General features: G+C 44.8%; 1 protein-coding gene across 1 annotated transcript in view; it reads left to right on the top strand.

Annotated features, from left to right (window-relative positions):
* Positions 1–18,796, top strand: part of SH3RF1 (SH3 domain containing ring finger 1) — a 321,835-nt gene that overhangs the window by 227,674 nt on the left and 75,365 nt on the right. Inside the window, exon 7 of the mRNA XM_029573678.1 lies at positions 4,269–4,420. Within this exon, the coding sequence (XP_029429538.1) occupies positions 4,269–4,420 (152 nt within the window). The remainder of the gene's footprint in view (positions 1–4,268; positions 4,421–18,796) is intronic.

Below are 18,796 nucleotides of genomic sequence, written 5' to 3'. Positions count from 1 at the left end.
TTCCCCTCTTCCTAAAAATCCTCAGCCCTCTGCTTTCCTCAGTGTATCTGCAATGGCCCTGGGGCTGTGACTTCTGAGCTCTCTGGTGCTGCACACCTTCTGTGCTTGCTGGTGTCTCTTTACACTGGCATTCTGTGCTGTGTAAGACCACACTTTGTCACACACAGCAAGAGGGCACTGGGGAGGAGGGAACTATTGCATTACTGTATATACAATGTCAGTCCAGTACTGCAACAATTTAGGCTCATGTTTTGTAATGCACTTACAGGTAGTGAATAGTTGGTATGAATGGGCAGACTAGATAGGCCATAATGAACTTTTCTCTGCTGTTATGTTTCTATGTTTCTAGTGATAATTTGCAAATATCAGATCAAAATAGATGCAAAGTGAACTGTAGCAGTAGAAGAATAGTTTCCTTAGGGCTAGGTTTAAAAAAACAAAACGCGAGCATCCATATACCCCCTTTTCTTTTTTACTTTTTATTTTGCAAGTTACTTCAGGGCCTGACCTGAAGTAACTTGCGTGCGCCGGGACAGCAAAGAATGGCGCTGTCCCAGAGCGCCCCACTCCGTCCCCCGGCACTTACTTGCATCCCGGGTTTACGCACGTGGCCGGGCACGTTTAAAGATTAGCCCAGCGCACGTAAGGCCCGGCCGTGCACGTAAGGCCCGGCCGCGTGCATAAACCCCGGGATTTACGCGCACTGGGGTTTTAATATCCGGCCGTTAATATTTAATTTGTTGAGCTCAGTTTTCTTGAATAATAATAATTGGTCTCAAGTCACATTAAGTAGAATGTCATTGAGAGAGCTTCTTTTCTTTGTCAGTTAATGGCTTCTCAGTAGTCATTACTCCTGGTGGAATTCTGTGCCACCGCACAGTGTGATATTGGTGCAGAATATCCCCTTCCCACCCATCAGAATTAGATTGGCTGTTGCACTGCAGTTAGCCCCTGTCATAGCAACTGAAGGGAGAAAGAATGGAGACAGTAGCTGTATCATTGGCCCATGTGAACTGGAATAGAGGTGGGTGGCAGGAGGGAAAGATGACATCAGCAGCCCATGGAATCTTGGATGGACTTGGCAGCAATGGCAAAACTGGGACAGTAAGAGCCAGGTTGAAGGTGGTGATGGCCTGCAAGGGTTGGGATGGAGGTGGCGGTGCTGGCAACACTGGCCATCAGTGGCCACCAGGATCAAGGCAAGCAATGGTAACGACATTGACCTATGGGAGCCAGAATGGAGACAGTGGCAACACTATATTGGCTGAGAGATGCTGGAAGGGAGCCATGACAGCCAGCAAATATAACAGTAGCAACTACGATCCAGGATTAGGAGAGAGAAAGAGGCTGGTAGGGAAAGTTGCTGAGGTGGGAGAGAGAGTTATAGAGAGAGGTGAAAGCTGATGGTGGAGGAGGCGGAGTTGAGAGTGGGTAAGAAAGTGGTAGCGACTAGTGGGTATGATGGGAAATGAGATGTATTCTTATGGGAAGGGAAAAGCTTGGGAGACAGGCTGGTAAGGATGACAGACAATATCTCTGGAGAAATTCTTGATCAGTAACTATGGTTTATTTTGATAGACAAAATTTGCCACATTTTAAAATATTGTGTGCAGAATTTGTAATATTTTTTTTTTGCCTCTGAAGAATTGTCCTAGGAGAATGCGTTGTGCTTTGATTCAGGACATGCCTTAGATGTTTGAAGCAATTTTGACAAATTTTAACATATGCTTACATAACTGGCTTGCAAATAATCAGTAGTAGAATGCTCTCCAGCTGAGATTTAGTACTTACTTTTACCTTAATATTTTAGAGCACATTTTAGCTGTTCTGCTGACCTCTTCAAGGAACAGTTGTGATAGTGCTCCTTCACAACTCAATTGGATGGTAGAGTGCACCCCTTGATGTTAAGGCACTGTCAAATATAGCTCTAGGTCTGTGGGTAAATATTTCAACATAGCTAATTTGTGAGTTGATTTTGCTTTAAATTTTACAAAAGTACCTTGATATTGAATCTTAGTTATGACCAATCCATAGTTTCTTGGAGGGGAGGAGGAATAGTCTAGTGGTTAGAGCAGTGGACTATGAACCAGGAGACCAGGGTTCAAGTCCTGCTGTTGCTCCTTGTGACCTTGGGCAAATCACTTTACTCTCCATTGCCTCAGAGGGCTTACAATCTAAGTTAAAAAACTTTGGATATTTACCCTCCATTGCCTCAGAGGGCTTACAATCTAAGTTAAAAAACTGGGGATAGAGAAATACCTTCAGGACCTGAATGTAAACCAGTGTGATATCTCAATTGAGGTCAAATGTCAGTATATAAAAAATAATAATAAATTTAATAAATAAATAATGTAGACTCATAATTGATAATTATCTTCTTTAAGTCGTTATCTGGGCTTATTTTAGTTAAAATCTACATTCATGTAACTTGAGCTCAGGTCATCAAGGACAGTTCAATTTTAGTTATGTAGTGGATCCATAATCAATATAATTTAGTGTAAAAAAAAACAAAACACCTTTTTTATATAACAAGAAAGATTAAGGTGGCTCTACTGTAATATGATTTTTTTGTGCATGTGCTGCAAACATTTGACAAGGACATCAAGCTTTTGTCTTAAAATCATTTCCGAGAATTGTACATGACTGTAAAGTAACTTTATTTTGAAAATGTTAAAACCTAAACCAAATCCCAGCTCCTAAAAAGGAGCAAACTGTCATGGATTGATTATATCCTTTTATTCACCCTTTTATGTGAAACAGTTATGATGCCATCAAGTGGAAAACAAGCTATGATGTCGGCAGATATATGACAGATCATTCAGTTGTAATAGTACACAAGTTGTGTGCTCGCTTTTAAATGCACAGTAATAAAAGGACTAGGAGGTACTCCATGAAGTTAGCAAGTAGCTCATTTAAAACAAAGAAAATTCTTTTTCACTTAGCGCATAGTTAAGCTCTGGAATTCATTGCCAGAGGATGTGGTTACAGCAGTTAGTGTAACTGGGTTTAAAAAAGGTTTTGATAAGTTCCTAGAGGAAAAATCCATAAATTGATATTAATCAGTAAGCAGTAGTAGCTTGAGATCTATTTAATGTTTGGGTACTCGTGATTTGGATTGGCCACTGTTGGAAACAGGGATGCTGGCCTTGATGGACCCTTGATCTGACCCAGTATGACATATGTTATGTTCCTAAATTATGTAATACATAGGTAGTCACATATTTTACTTGAAATTCCCTTAATTTGAGATTTTGCATAGTCATTTGCGAGAAAACTTTAATTATCAGACTTGAAGTTGTTCTGTAAAGTAGAAATTCAAACTAGAACTTTTTCCAGTTGGTGTAGGAATTAATGACGTACTTTACAGTAACTGATATGTGAAACCAGTTTGTTTTTCCATATCATATTTCTTATTTTAAAAACAATTCTCCTTTTGATCTGCAAGATGTAAAAGTCTGAACAAAACTGTTGTTTTTAGGCAGTCTTTCTTTTGTGAACCTGTTTTCCCAGGAGTCTCAGTGTACAAACTTCCAATGTATTTTCTCAGGTTTTATGGATCAGAAAGTAACAATTGCACCATTGATTCTGAAAGGGAACCATATCCAGTAGCAGAGCTACTTCAGGACCTGCTATTGGAGAACTGCACTTTTCCCTGATGTGCTTGTTAAAGATTGCCAGGTTTGATAATGCTGAATTTCAAAGGCTGGCAATGTTAAATAGAAGTATAAGTGAAAGTGGCAACAATAGCGCAGTGACTGCGGTCTGTCCTTGTTTTTTGGAACGCACACATCAAAGGACATGTCTCCTGAAGGGTTGGTTTTGGGTGGAGTGCAGCTGAATTGTCATGTACTGCCTTACTGTTTCTGATTACAAAAACAACCTTGGACTGAATCCCATTAAAATGGTGGGATGTTCGTTAACCTTGTAGAAAGCATTTGGAGGTTTTTCAAGTCCCCACTTAAAAAAAACAAAACAAAAACTATATTAAAATTGTGAACACTTTAATCTTCCTCTCAGATGAGAAGGCGGCTTTCTTTTTAAAAGATTGTTGTGACTTTCTGACCTTAATGAGAGCATAGGAGTGAAACAAGCATGCTTGTCTTGTTAAGCTTTATAAAGAGATGGTCAAATAGTGGTCTTTTCAAGAAGACAAAGCTGAATTGTCTTTGTAGTTTTTTTGGGGTTTTTTTTTTTTTTTTTTTGCTGGTATGTTTGTTTTCAGTAATTGGTTGTTTGACAGCAAGTGTATGTTTTCTTCTCTAATCTAGGATATGAATCCCCCTCTTCTCCCTCCTCCTCCCTTGTCTGCTGCAGTAATGGCTTCTACTTCTGGCGGCACTTCTTCAGGAGCAGGGCAGAGGCCTGTACCTGGATCTGCTGATCAAATATCACATTTACGGCCACAACCTCGTCCAAGTGTGTAAGTTTTCAAGAAATCTCATTTTGGTGAAAACAGTTTTAAATATTATTTTAAATAGAGAATATGATTTCTTAGTCTCTCCATACGTCTGACCTATAAGATAGGATTTCTCCTATTTTATAGTTTTCAACACATCTAAAAAGCATTTATGGATGGTAAGATCCGTCACTGTGTCAAGAAGCAGGATAACTTTCATTAAAGTGGACAAATGGATTCAAACTTTGTGTGAGGACCAACCATGGTCCTGGAGAATCTAATTAGTGAAAAGGCGTTAGGTGTTAGAAAATACCACCACAAATAGGTTAAAAAAAAAAAGAACCACATTGAAAAGTTAGGCAACAGACTATCAACCAATGCAGCATTATGATCACTGTATAATAAAGAAGCTATAAAACATTACAATGTGGATATTTACCTTTTTGTTGTTTTATGACCTACTAATGTCCTTCAGGTCAAAACTAAATCCAAATACATATAAAGCCAGCTAGAGATGGGGGGGACAGAAACGTCACTTTTCAGAAGTCATGCAGCACTTCTTTGCCCAGTATGAATTAGGAGATAGGAATAATTCAGTTGCATTAGAAAGACAAAATGCTAACAATATTTATTGACATAGGACAAGATGAAGTAACCATTTTCCTAAAATACAAACAAGGTAATAAAAGCCAAGCATATGCATGGATTTTATAGTGTTTACATACAAATCCTTACATCATTTATATTATAACATGGCAGATCATTTTCACAATAGAAAACATATAACTCTGTACTAAGGTTTTAAATAAATATAGCTCTCAGTCTTTGCTGGGCCTCATCCATACAGTAGAAAGTAGTAATATTCTAAGTGGTTGCATTGTGGTTGGTAGAAAATTCTATACTGTTAATTAAAATTACAGCTTAACAAATACATCAAAATAAAATGGTACATGAATTTAATTTACACCCAACTGGAATAAAATGAAAGCCAAACATGAGTTTTTCTTGCTTTGAAGTTCTTGAAATTCATGGCATTTGTAATCCCTGTCCAAGCTCCACCAAGTGCACACTGAGAGAATAATAATGTTTTCCTAGCATGTAGCATATGGACTCAGGACCAATGAGTATAGTGTACTCCTCAAAGCAGTTGGAGACGGATCAGATTTCAATCTGATGTCAGCCCTAGGACATATACCCCTGCAGGAAGTGCAGCTCTTCAGTATTTTCTGTCTCCATAGCAGTTTGGGACTCTATGCACACTAGCACGGCGTTAGAGTAATTTAGCAAAGTAAACCAAAAAGAAGCAATTTTACCTCTACAGACGAGCCCTGCTCTCCTGCGGTGACACCCATTGGGTCCCTCCCCCAATTGAGAATTCCCAAGGTGATTTCCGCGATCCCTTGGAGGTATGCCTCGGTCCAGCGGTTGACCCTCGGCGGGGACCTAGCCCCCGACATCGGGTGAGGCTGAGAGGCAGCGGGTGCAACTTCGAGCATGGCGGTGAAGGTATTTTCCCTCTCCCCCCCCCGCAGCCGGAGACCGCCTGGAACGAGACCGGGAAGCGCCGAGACAAGGTAAGGTAGAAATCTATTTAAAAGTCTCCAGTCTCCGAAGCTCGAGGAATCGCACAGGTCGCCAGCCGAGACCAGAGCCACCGGGTTGATCTGCCCTAGCAGGGCTAGACCCCAGTCAGATCTGAGGGTCCTCCCACGTGGAGACCCTCCGAGGTGGTCACCATATTGTCCGCGTGGTCGCCGTCACCATCTTGATCTGTTCGCCGCCCTGTGCGATGCCCCGATCCGTGCGCACAGAGGTGAGGTGTGCGCACAAATATCTTGTGCGCACAACGTCACGCGCCCAAGTACCATGCGCCCAAGCGACGCACATAGCCACGTGCTTACTGTGCCGGGCGCATAACTTCGATCTGTGCACACAACAGCGCGCACATCTCCCTGAGCGCGTACCAATTCTATGCGCACAACTTTGACGCATCGGACTGCATAACTAAACCACCCAGGCCCTGTATTTTACGCGCACAAAAAGCACGAAGGAAGGCGATCTATAATAGCCGTCAGGATGAAAGAAAAGAAATAGATGCCTGTAGTCTTAAAACAATCCTTTATTGCAGTGGAGACACAAGGGTAGCCCGACTCTGGCCGAGTTTCGCCGTTTCAAAACGGCTGCCTCAGGGGCTTACAATAATCTTCTTGAATTCATTAGTTATATATCGACTAAGAATATAATGTGATCATATAAAGAGCTGTATGATCTCTTATGTTGCGTCTTGAAGCATTCGCGATAGCAGAACTCCACTAGCAAAGGTGTTTGCCTTTGCTAGTGGAGTTCTGCTATCGCGAATGCTTCAAGACGCAACATAAGAGATCATACAGCTCTTTATATGATCACATTATATTCTTAGTCGATATATAACTAATGAATTCAAGAAGATTATTGTAAGCCCCTGAGGCAGCCGTTTTGAAACGGCGAAACTCGGCCAGAGTCGGGCTACCCTTGTGTCTCCACTGCAATAAAGGATTGTTTTAAGACTACAGGCATCTATTTCTTTTCTTTCATCCTTTTACGCGCACAAGCCATGGCACCACCAGAAAAAAAGCTCAAGGCCCAGGGCCTTTGCCCAGCATGCCACATTAGAGCTGCACAGCATGAGGAGGCCACGGCCCTGTGTATACAGTGCAAGGAGACCCTGGGGGATCCAGCCCATGGCCCTCCCCAGCGGTACTGGGTTCCAGCTTCTCGAACAGTACGTCGGACCTAGCGTCCCCCAGTGGGACCCTCCCTCAAACAGGGATCCCCAGGGACACAGCGCCTCTTAATTTAGACCCAGCATCTATCTCCTGGGTGGAATTCTTCAAAGGCCTGCATACCTTCGTCCACATGCAACCGGGGCCTCCAATAATATGGCCACAACCTCCGCCAGAGGACCTCAACATCCCGGGACCCTCTATGCCAAGGGAAGTGATCCCACCATCCAGAAGCCCCACCTTCGGGGACATGGACAACTCAGAAGAGGAATCAGAACCCCTGGAGGAAGGGGAACTCCCCCCGGGGACAGAACTCCACCGAACCATGAGGCACTTCTTTACCAAGGACGAGCTTCCAGACCTGTCTCACACAGCTTGAAAGAGCTCGCTATCCCGGGCACAAGTGCCTCGGGGGAACCTAAGACGAATCCCCTACTAGAGGGACTCCGCCAGATCTCCTGTCATTTCTCACTATTACAAGCCGTCCAGCAGCTAATTGACCTGGAATGGGATGCCCCGGAGACTACGTTCAAAGGGCAGCGTGCCCTGGCAGCCATGGACTCTCTGGACCCAGCTGCCAAAGATCTAGCATGTCCAAAAGTGGATGTCATGGTCTGCATGGTCTCGAAGTGCAGTACTATCCCAGATGAGGGAGGAGCAGCACTCAAGGATGCTCAAGTCAGAAGTCTGGAATCCATCCTCAAAAAGTCTTTTGACGTCTCCGCTATGTCTCTACAGATCGCGGCCTGCTGTGCCGTGGTGACATGCGCCTGCTTATCACAGAGCAGGAACAACACTCCTGGGGAAGCCCTGGAACCAGCAGTATCATTTCTCACGGATGCCGCTTCTGATCTGGTGCGCACCGCAGCTAGAAGAGTGTCATCAGCCGTGGCAGCCAGAAGACAACTCTGGCTCCGAAGCTGGTCGGCCGACGCATCTTCCAAAATGAGACTCACAAGGATGCCCTTCAAGGGAACCCTCCTGTTTGCAAGTGAAGCACATATCAAGCGGCTCGCCCCGCAGGCAGGAGCCAGTCCTTTTGGAACAAGCACAACAAAAGGGGAGCCGGCTCGGGCCCAGGCCCCAGCCGCACCCCACAATGAAAATCAGCTGACCCGTCCAAAGGAAGAAGCCATAGGGGGCAGACTTGCCTTCTTCTACCAAAGAGAGGTCGACATAACTTTGGGCAAGTGGTTCCTAGCCATCATTCAAGAAGGATATTACCAAGATTTCCACCACCTCCCTCCAGACAAGTTTGTGGAATCCCCCTGCCATGACCCTCCCAAGAGGATGGCAGTGGAAGCTACACTGACCAGATTGCTAGCCTTAGAGGCTATAACACCGATGCCCGCACAACAAATAAATACTGGACATTATTCCATCTATTTTATCATTCCCAAGAAAGAAGGAACGTTCCGGCCCATCCCGGACCTCAAGTCGGTCAACTGCTAACCGCCCAGGGGCAATGGAACAAAGAAGAGTCGGGATGGAACATCAATCGCCTAGAAGCCCGGGCAATCAGACTAGCCTGCCTGTGGTTCGGTCACAGACTCCGAGCCAAATCAGTCAGAGTAATGTCAGACAACGCCACAACAGTGGCCTACATCAACCGTCAGGGAGGAACCAGAAGCCAACAGGTGTCTCTGGAAATAGACCCCCTAATGTCATGGGCAGAAGCAAACCTTCAAGAGATCTCGGCCGTCCACATCGCAGGGAAAGACCACGTCGCTGCGGATTACCTCAGCAGAGAAAGTCTAGACCCAGGAGAATAGAGGCTGTCGACCGCAGCATTCCAATTGATAGTAAACCATTGGGGAACACCAACCATGGACCTCCTGGCAAACCGGTCCAATGCCCAAGTGCCCAGTTTTTTCAACCGCAGGCGGGAACCTCAGTCCCAGGGAATCGATGCCCTGGTACAGACCTGACCACAGGAAACGCTATTATACGCCTTCCCACCCTGGCCCCTATTGGGCACAATCATCCACAAGATAGAACACCACAAGGGACCAGTACTTCTAGTGGCCCCGGACTGGCCAAGAAGACCGTGGTACGCAGACATGCGAAGGCTGCTGACAGGTGGCCTGCTACCGCCACACAAGGACCTGCTCCAACAAGGGCTGATCCTCCACGAGGATCCAGCTTGATTCTCTCTTATGGCCTGGCCATTGAGAGGACTCGCCTGAGGAAGAGCGGATACTCAAGGGCAGTAATTGACACCCTGCTCCAAGCACGCAAGTTCTCCACATCCCTATAACATGCATAAGGATTTGGAGAATATTCAAAGCCTGGTGTGAGGACCACGACATCATTCCACGTGCAGTCAAAATTCCTGCGATTTTGGAATTCCTGCAGAACGGACTACAGAAGGGATTGTATCTGAATTCCATCAAGGTACAGGTGGCCACAATGTCATGCTACGGAACCAAGAGTGAGAGCAGCAGCCTAGCCTCTCACCCAGATGTCTCCCGCTTTCTGAAAGGAGTCAAGCAGATCCGACCACCCCTAAAGTGGCCGGTGCCTCTTTGGAACCTCAACCTGGTCCTAGATTTCTTAGCAGGAGCCTACTTCAGACCTCTTTGCGGCCTGTCTCTCCGACTATTAATGTTGAAGACAGCCTTCCTGGTGGCAGTCTGTTCGGCCCGTCGTATCGCCAAGTTACAAGCACTGTCCTGCTGGGAGCCGTTCCTCAGACTCACCCCGGGAACCATCCAGTTACGCACAGTCCTGTCCTTCCTCCCCAAAGTGGTTTCTCACTTCCATCTCAACCAAACCATCTCGCTACCATCGCCAGATGAGCATAAGAATTCGGAAGAGTCTCGCAGTCTACGCCACCTCAACGTCGGCAGACTCCTAGTCCGATACCCGGAAAGATCGGAATCCGTACGAAAGACGAACCATCTATCGTCCTTCACAGTGGGAAGAAACAAGGGGAAGCGGCCTCACGAGCAGCCATAGCCCGCTGGATCAAAGAAGTCATCAAGGCGGCCTACGTAGAAGCAGGCAAGCCACTGCCTTTACAAGTCAAGGCCCATTCCACTAGAGCCCAGGCACTGTCCTGGGCGGAAACCAAGATGCTGTCACCCGCTGAGATCTGTCAGGTGGCGACATGGTCCTCCATCCACATCTTCTCCAGGTTTTACCGCCTGGATGTTCAGGCTCGAGAAGACACAGCATTTGCAATGGCAGTACTAAGTGGGCCATTGGCAGCATCACACCTGGTTCGGGAGTAGCTTTTATACATCCCATTGGTCCTGAGTCCATCTGCAACATGCTAGGAAATGGAGAAATTACTTACCTGATCATTTCGTTTTCCTTATAGTAGACAGATGGACTCAGCATCCCACCCACGGCTGCCGTTTTTCATGGAATTCTCGGGTGACATCCCCGAGAACGAGTGATTCACGGGTAAGCCATGCTTTCCTGCAACTACCGGGTGTCGACGTTTCTTGGTTGAGGGCACTGGCAGTCTCCAGCTATAACCAATTCAACCACTTCAAATTAATCAAGTTATCCAAGTTATTCAAGTTATTCAGTCATGCATATATCCACAATTGCTTTTTGAGGAGAATATTGAAGAGCTGCACTTCCTGCAGGGGTATATGTACTAGGGCTGACGTCAGATTGAAATCTGATCCGTCTCCAACCACTATCAGGAGTACACTCTACCCATTGGTCCTGAGTCCATCTGTCTACACTAAGGAAAACGAAATTATCAGGTAAGTAATTTCTTCATTAAAACTTGATATTTTGTTAAGAATATTTAGGGAACGCTCTTAATTTTCAGAGATGTTCTGCTGAATGACTTGTCTATTAAGGTGAAGAATGGGTAGAAAACAAAGATAATTTAGCATTGCCTCTAATGTTGCTATGTTGAAATGGGAAATGGGAGGGTATAGCTGAGGCATTATGAATTCCTTCTTCCATTCCTTTTATCTTGGGCAAGTCACTTAAGCTCCCTAGTTTTTGTTAAACCCATAGAGGCTAGATTCCTAAAATGTACTGTTACACATACAGCTAGCTCTGGAGTGGATTGCCTGTTTCTGAGGTGCTAAATCGTCAGCCTGTTGAAATCCTATATAGATGGAAAGATGTTCTGAAATTTCAGATGACTGTTCCAGTGATTCTGTTCAACATATGTGTCAAACTATACGTTCCACTTAAGTCTGTTTTTATTTTAAAACCCCTAGGGATCAATAAACTAGAGAGCGAGAAAATTATCTGTCTAAAGACAGATAACATCCCAGATATTCAGCAGAATAAACGTTCCACTGAATATATTTACCTAAAGTTATCTGGCTACATGTAGCAGTGACGCCTAGTATGATAGTCATTTAATTCATCTAATATATGAGTCGTTTTGTCTATCATTGATTGTGATTACTAAGGGATGAGGAGGTATATTATTAGTGTTTCATAGATGTCCCCTTATCCACGATTCTAATAACATGGAAGACTTTTCGGTTTTAATTTTAAACATAAACAGCCAGCTTTTTAATATGGCCGGTTAGATCTAAAGTTATCCGGCCTTGTGTAGCTAGTTAGCCACACAAGTCATGCAATAACTAGTAGTTATCTGGATATCCTCAAAAGGTATCTGGTTAAGTATCACTTCTTTGCTTTAAAAAAAGGAAAATCCTTAATCGCTAGCCTCCCAGCCCAATTCCAGCTCCCTGCCCCCCCCCCAACAGTACTTATGTCAAAACCCCTGCCAGACAAGACCCCTCCAAATTTAAACAAGAATGCGTGTGTGCTGGCTCTGTAACCCTTCCTGACCTTTCCTTCCTCAAGAAATAGAAAAAATTGCCACCTCACCAACCCCACAATTACCCCACACACACCACTACCTACCCCGCAAAGCCCTCCCACATATCCAGTACCAAAATCACAGCTCTGTTTTACGACTCAGGTTCATTATATAACTCTAGCAGCCGCCACTTTACACCCCTGGCCGTCGTCCCTACCTTCTGGCTCTTTACTATACCTTAGACAACGTAAGCATTCACTTTCTACACATGAACAACACAGAAAACTGTCATTGGTATAATAAAGCCGCAGCTTTTATTTATCAGATCAAGAAAAACTTCCCTGGGTACTCGAGCGGGTATGATGTTTTCACCGCTGCCCGCCGTAGGGACCAAGCAAGGCAGCCTTACTCCATGGGCCCCCCTGCCTTGTCCCAAGCAAGGGGGCCCCGACCATCGGCGCATTCCGCGCCCCCACCTTTTGCGCCGCCCAAGGCACTGATCGGCTACCACGCCGTCCTGTGATGACACCAGCACCACTTGCAATGTGCCCAACCGGCCCGGGTAACTGCCCTCTCCCTCTCAGCTGCGACATTAACCCCAGCAATGAATAGCATTTCAATTGTACTAATTACCATAAGTATGCTATCTGCTGAATATGTTAATCTGTTATAAGAATGTACACTTATAATATTGCATGCTTAACATAATACAGTGTTAATCTTTTCATTGTGCCTTCACTCTTCAAAAACATTCTTAACTTTTCCACAAACTTATTTCTGGGGGTGGGAGGGCGGGTTTTTGGCGCGTGCTGTGGCGAAAAGGGGGTCCTCGGCCTCCGTCGTGGCCCTTTAAAAGGGCCGATGACATAATTGGCCAATGTCGCCGATGCTTCCCCTGTGCTCCGACGCCCACCTGTTAACTCTAGCAGCTGCCACTTTACCCCCCTGGCCGTTGTCCCTACCTTCTGCCTCTTTACTATACCTTAGACCAGTGGTTCTCAACCTTTTTCGGCCGGGACACACCTGGCAGATGGTTCTCACATGCGTGACACACTGAACATGTGACCGTCACGGGACAAAATGTAAATATACATTCTGCATCCTCAGGAACCACGTTGACCCCCAAAAATGGGTGCAGAGCAGAACTAGGGCATTACCCGTACAGCTCACCATACAAAAAAGATATTCTGGATCTGATGACATCTCAGTAAAAGCAAAACAAACTCCCTTTACTGGCAGGCACAATACCCCTCCTTATGAAAAGACATTAATTTACCACTACAAATATTTACCACCTCCTATTGGGAAAACAGAGCAAGCCAAGCTGCTATAGATACCCACTTAGAAATAATTGTAAAACTATACTAATAAATGTTACAAAACAGCTGATGAACAGAATAACATCCAACAATTAAAAACTCATAAAAATTAATAAAAATTGTCTAAATATCAAAATATTTCAAAACAGCAGACACATCACATAATACCCAATAATTAAAATGGCAGTCAATCAAGAAAAATAAACTTAAAAAGCTGCCTTTACTTACCCTCTCCAGCAACTCTCCTACTCCTTTCCCTTGCAGACCAATAGCACTCACTAGAAGCAGCAGTGGCTGCTGAAGCTATGTCCTCACAGTCCTCTTCCTTAAGGCCCACAACCAGTGACAACCAGTCTCTGTCTCACACAGACTAGTAACTTCCCTAACTAGTATCTCTTCCTCACACACACATACCAGTCACCTCCCTGACCAGTCTTTGTCTCAAACACACAAAACACACCAGTAACCTCCCTGACCAGTCTCTCTCAATCACACACATGCTCTGTCACTTACATACAATCTCACACATATTCTGTCACTTACAACCACACACACTGCCACTCATGCACCCATTGTACCACACACACAAGCTCTCACTCATGCACCCAGGCACCCATTCTACAACAGGCACACAAGCTCTCACTCATGCAACCAGGCATGAATTCCAACACAAACACACACACACACACACACACACACGCACACAAAGCTGCCACTCACGCACTCAGGCACCCATTCTACAACAGGCACACAAGCTCTCACTCATGCAACCAGGCATGCATTCCAACACAAACACACACACACACACACACACACAGCTGCCACTCACGCACCCAGGCACCCATTCTACCACACTCACACACAATCTCTCACTCATGCACCCATTCTACCACAGGCACACAATCTCTCACTCATGCACCCATTCTACCACAGGCACACAATCTCACATGGAGCTTCTTCTCGTTGTTTGGCCCAATAAGCCTGGCCTCCACTTCTCACCTGCCTCTGGCCTGACCTCTCACGGTGCACAGGGTCTCTCCGTCTTCAGCCGCCGGCAATGGTGCACAGCATCTCTACGTTCTTCGGCCACACTGACGTCGGCGCGCAGCGTCTCTTCATTCTTCGGCCCCGCTGGCCTCGGCTTGCAGCGTTTCTTCATTCTTCGTCCCCGCTGGCGTCAGCGCGCAGGTCTCTTCATTCTTCGGCCCCGCTGACGTCGGAGCACAGGTCTCTTCATTTTTTGGCCCCGCTGGCGTCGGAGCGCAGGTTTCTCCACTCTTCAGCCACCGCCGGCGGCACGTGTCTCTTCATTCTTTGACCCCGCTGGCGTCAGCGCGCAGGTCTCTTCATTTTTCGGCCCTGCTAGCGTCGGGGCGCAGGTCTCTCCGATCTTTAGCCGCCGGCAGCGGCGCACAGCGTCTTTTCTTTCTTCGGTCCCGCCGGCCTGGCCTCCAGCGGTGGCGCGCAGCATCTTTCCATTCTTCAGCCCCGCCCCTGGGGAGAAGGGAACCACAAGCCGGGCAGTGGAACACCGGGAGCCGCGACACACCTGCCGGTGCTTGGCGACACACTGGTGTGTCGCGACACACCGGTTGAGAACCACTGCCTTAGACAACGTAAGCATTCACTTTGTACACATAAGCAACACAGAAACCTGTCATTGATATAATAAGGCTGCAGCTTTTATTTAACAGATCAAGAAAAACTTCCCTGGGTACCCGAGCCAGTATGATGTCTCCACCGCTGCCCGCCATAGGCACCAAGCAAGGCAGCCTTACTCCGTGGGCCACCCGCCTTGTCCCCAATCATGGGGGCCCCGACCATAGGTGCATTCCGCGCCCCCACCTTTTGCGCTGCCTAAGGCGCTGATCGGCTACCACGCCGTCCTGTGATGTCACCGGCACCACTTGAAATATGCCCAACCGGCCCGGGTAAGCGCCAAAACACGAGGTAGGGTGGGCCCTTGCCTCGTGTCCCCCACTTCATGAATAAGCTGCAGCCTGTGTCTTTTCTTGTCCTACTATGCCCAGATGGCATCCCATAGAGCCTTATTAAATCTACCGCAACCAATGGCAACCATAGAGCATTATTAAATATGCCTCAATCGTCAAAGAGCCTATCGGTCCTTTATTATTACCTCCCCCTAGCAATCCTCGGGCGCCGTAGTAGGGACAGTAACTGTTCTTGACATATGCCAAAAAATCCCACCCTCCCACCCCGAGAAATAAGTTTGTGAAAAAGTTGAGAATGTTTTTGAATAGTGAATGCACAATGAAAAGAATAACAGTGTATTATGTTAAGCATGCAATATTATAAGTGTACATTCTTATAACAGATTAACATATTCAGCAGATAGCTTTCGCATCCATGTGACGACCCACCTTGGTGGTGCCAGTCCAAAGTGTGGTGCATAGTGTCCATGTGCTCTCTTATCCGCATATGAGTGCCCGATCTAAATTCTTAATGTACGATGCATCTGCAAGATATAATTAAGCATTTTGTTTGCTATGGTCACTTTATCCAGAGCGAAAGGTCTGTGGGCAACCCCCATCCTGGTATCCAACTATACCACTTAAATGGGCACCAACGACATAGGAAAATGTGAGAGGGAGGTTCTGGAAGCCAAATTTAGGCTCTTAGGTAGAAAGCTTAAATCCAGAGCCGCCAGGGTAGCATTCTCTGAAATGCTCCCTATTCCACGCGCAGGTCACCAGAGGCAGGCAGAGCTCCGGAGTCTCAATGCGTGGATGAGACGATGGTGCAAGGAAGAGGATTCAGTTTTGTTAGGAACTAGGGAACCTTTTGGGGAAGGGGGAGTCTCTTCCGAAGGGATGGGCTCCACCTTAACCAGGGTGGAACCAGACTGCTGGCGCTAACCTTTAAAAAGGAGATAGAGCAGCTTTTAAACTAGAACAAAGGGGAAAGCCAACAGTCGCTCAGCAGCGCATGGTTTGGAGAGAAGTATCTTCAAAGGATACTAAAGATGATTAGAATTAGGGCATCCCGACAGTGAGGTTCCAATAATAAGAAAAGTAGTCCAAGTGCCTGTAACTAAAAACTCACCTGAGCTAAAAAAAAATCTAACTTACCCCTATCAATTAAAAAGCAGAATGAAAATACAAACTGTTATTTGAACTTCGGTATAGAAAAGTTATAAATAAATAAATAAATAAAAAACAAACTTTGAAATGTCTAAGAAGTAAGATAGGAGAATTAGAATGTATAGCATTGAATGATGACCTAGACTTAATTGGCATCTCAGAGACATGGTGGAAAGAGGATAACCAATGGGACAGTGCTATACCGGGTTACAAATTATATCGCAATGACCACCCGGGAGGCAGTGTGGCGCTTTATGTCCGGGATGGCATAGAGTCCAACAGGATAAACATTCTGCATGAGACTAAATACAAAATTGAATCTTTATGGGTAGAAATCCCTTGTGTGTCGGGGAAGACTATAGTGATAGGAGTATACTACCATTCACCTGGTCAAGATGATGAGACTGACAGTGAAATGCTAAGAGAAATTAGGGAAGCTAACCAAATTGGTAGTGCGGTAATAATGGGAGACTTCAATTACCAAATATCAAAAATGTGGAACCCAAAAAACAACTTCAATAGTAGCCTATGAAGGTGTCAGCAAGCCTTGACGTTATGTGTCATTTACAATTTAGACACTAACCGGTCTTATCAATGGTGAATGATTGATAAGACCGGTTAGTGTCTAAATTGTAAATGACACATAACGTCAAGGCTTGCTGACACCTTCATAGGCTACTATTGAAGTTGTTTTTTTGGGTTCCACATTTTTGATATTTGATTCTACATTGTGGTTAACCACTGACTCCCTTGTGTGAGTAGACTTCAATTACCCCAATATTGACTGGGTAAATGTATCATCGGGACACGCTAGAGAGATAACGTTCCTGGATGGAATTAATGATAGCTTTATGGAGCAATTGGTTCAGGATCCGACGAGAGAGGGAGCAATTTTAGACCTAATTCTCAGTGGAGCACAGGACTTGGTGAGAGAGGTAACGGTGGAGGGGCCGCTTGGCAATAGTCATCATAATATGATCAAATTTGATTTAATGACTGGAAGAGGAACAGTGTGCAAATCCACGGCTCTCGTGCTAATCTTTCAAAAGGGAAACTTTGATAAAATGAGAAAAATTGTTAGAAAAAAACTGAAAGGAGCAGCTACAAGAGTAAAAAATGTCCAAGAGGCGTGGTCATTGTTAAAAAATACCATTCTAGAAGCACAGTCCAGATGTACTCCACACATTAAGAAAGGTGGAAAGAAGGCAAAACGATTACCAGCATAGTTAAAAGGGGAGGTGAAAGAAGCTATTTTAGCCAAAACATCTTCTTTCAAAAATTGGAAGAAGGATCCAACAGAAGAAAATAGGATAAAGCATAAACATTGGCAAGTTAAATGTAAGACATTGATAAGACAAGCTAAGAGAGAATTTGAAAAGAAGTTACCAATTTCACAGAGAATTAAATACAAATCCTTAACCATTCTACATAACGAAATTTACAAAGACGACAATTCATCTCTGGACAACATGATTGCAATTCACAAATCACCCCGCCCTTCCAGGTCTTCTGACAAATTACAGCTAATCATTCCTCCTCTCTCATCTGCGAAACTATCCTCTACCAGACATAGAGCCTTCTCTATAGCTGGACCAACAGAATGGAACTCTATCCCAGGATACCTAAGTTCCATCAAAGATTCCAAAACATTCAAAAAAGAACTAAAAACATGGTTGTTTAGACAATCATTCACAGACTGATATGATCAATATATATATCAATATCAACCTTCATCTTGAACTCTAATACTTATTTAATAAGTTTCTTCTAAATTAAGCCTTAAATTGTCTCATTCTAACATGTTATACTCTGCTGCTGCCGAGATGTTATAACTATGTTTATATTGTGTTATAATTTATAACCTGTTCATTGTATGAAGTTGTTACACTGTAAACCGGGGTGAAGGCACTCAGCTATACTTCGGTATAAAAAAGAATATAAATAAATAAATAAATAAGTTGGCCGTAGAGGCAAAAACTCACAGTAAAAACTTTTTAAAATATATCTGAAGCAGAAAGCCTGTGAGGGAGTCAGTTGGACCGTTAGATGACCGAGGGGTTAAAGGGGCATTTAGAGAAGATAAGGCCATCGCGGAAAGATTAAATGATTTCTTTGCTTCGGTGTTTACTGAAGAGGATGTTGGGGAGGTACCCGTACTGGAGAAGGTTTTCATGGGTAATGATTCAGATGGACTGAATCAAATCACGGTGAACCTAGAAGATGTGGTAGACCTGATTGACAAACTGAAGAGTATTAAATCACCTGGACCGGATGGTATACACCCCAGAGTTCTGAAGGAACTAAAAAATGAAATTTCAGACCTATTAGTAAAAATTTGTACCCTATCATTAAAATCATCCATTGTTCCTGAAGACTGGAGGATAGCAAATGTAACCCCAATATTTAAAAAGGGCTCCAGGGGTGATCCAGGAAACTGCAGACCGGTTAGCCTGACTTCAGTGCCAGGAAAA

This window comes from Rhinatrema bivittatum, chromosome 1, assembly GCF_901001135.1.
Source record: "Rhinatrema bivittatum chromosome 1, aRhiBiv1.1, whole genome shotgun sequence".
Lineage (NCBI taxonomy): Eukaryota > Metazoa > Chordata > Amphibia > Gymnophiona > Rhinatrematidae > Rhinatrema > Rhinatrema bivittatum.
This window is presented reverse-complemented; position numbering and strand designations above follow the sequence as displayed.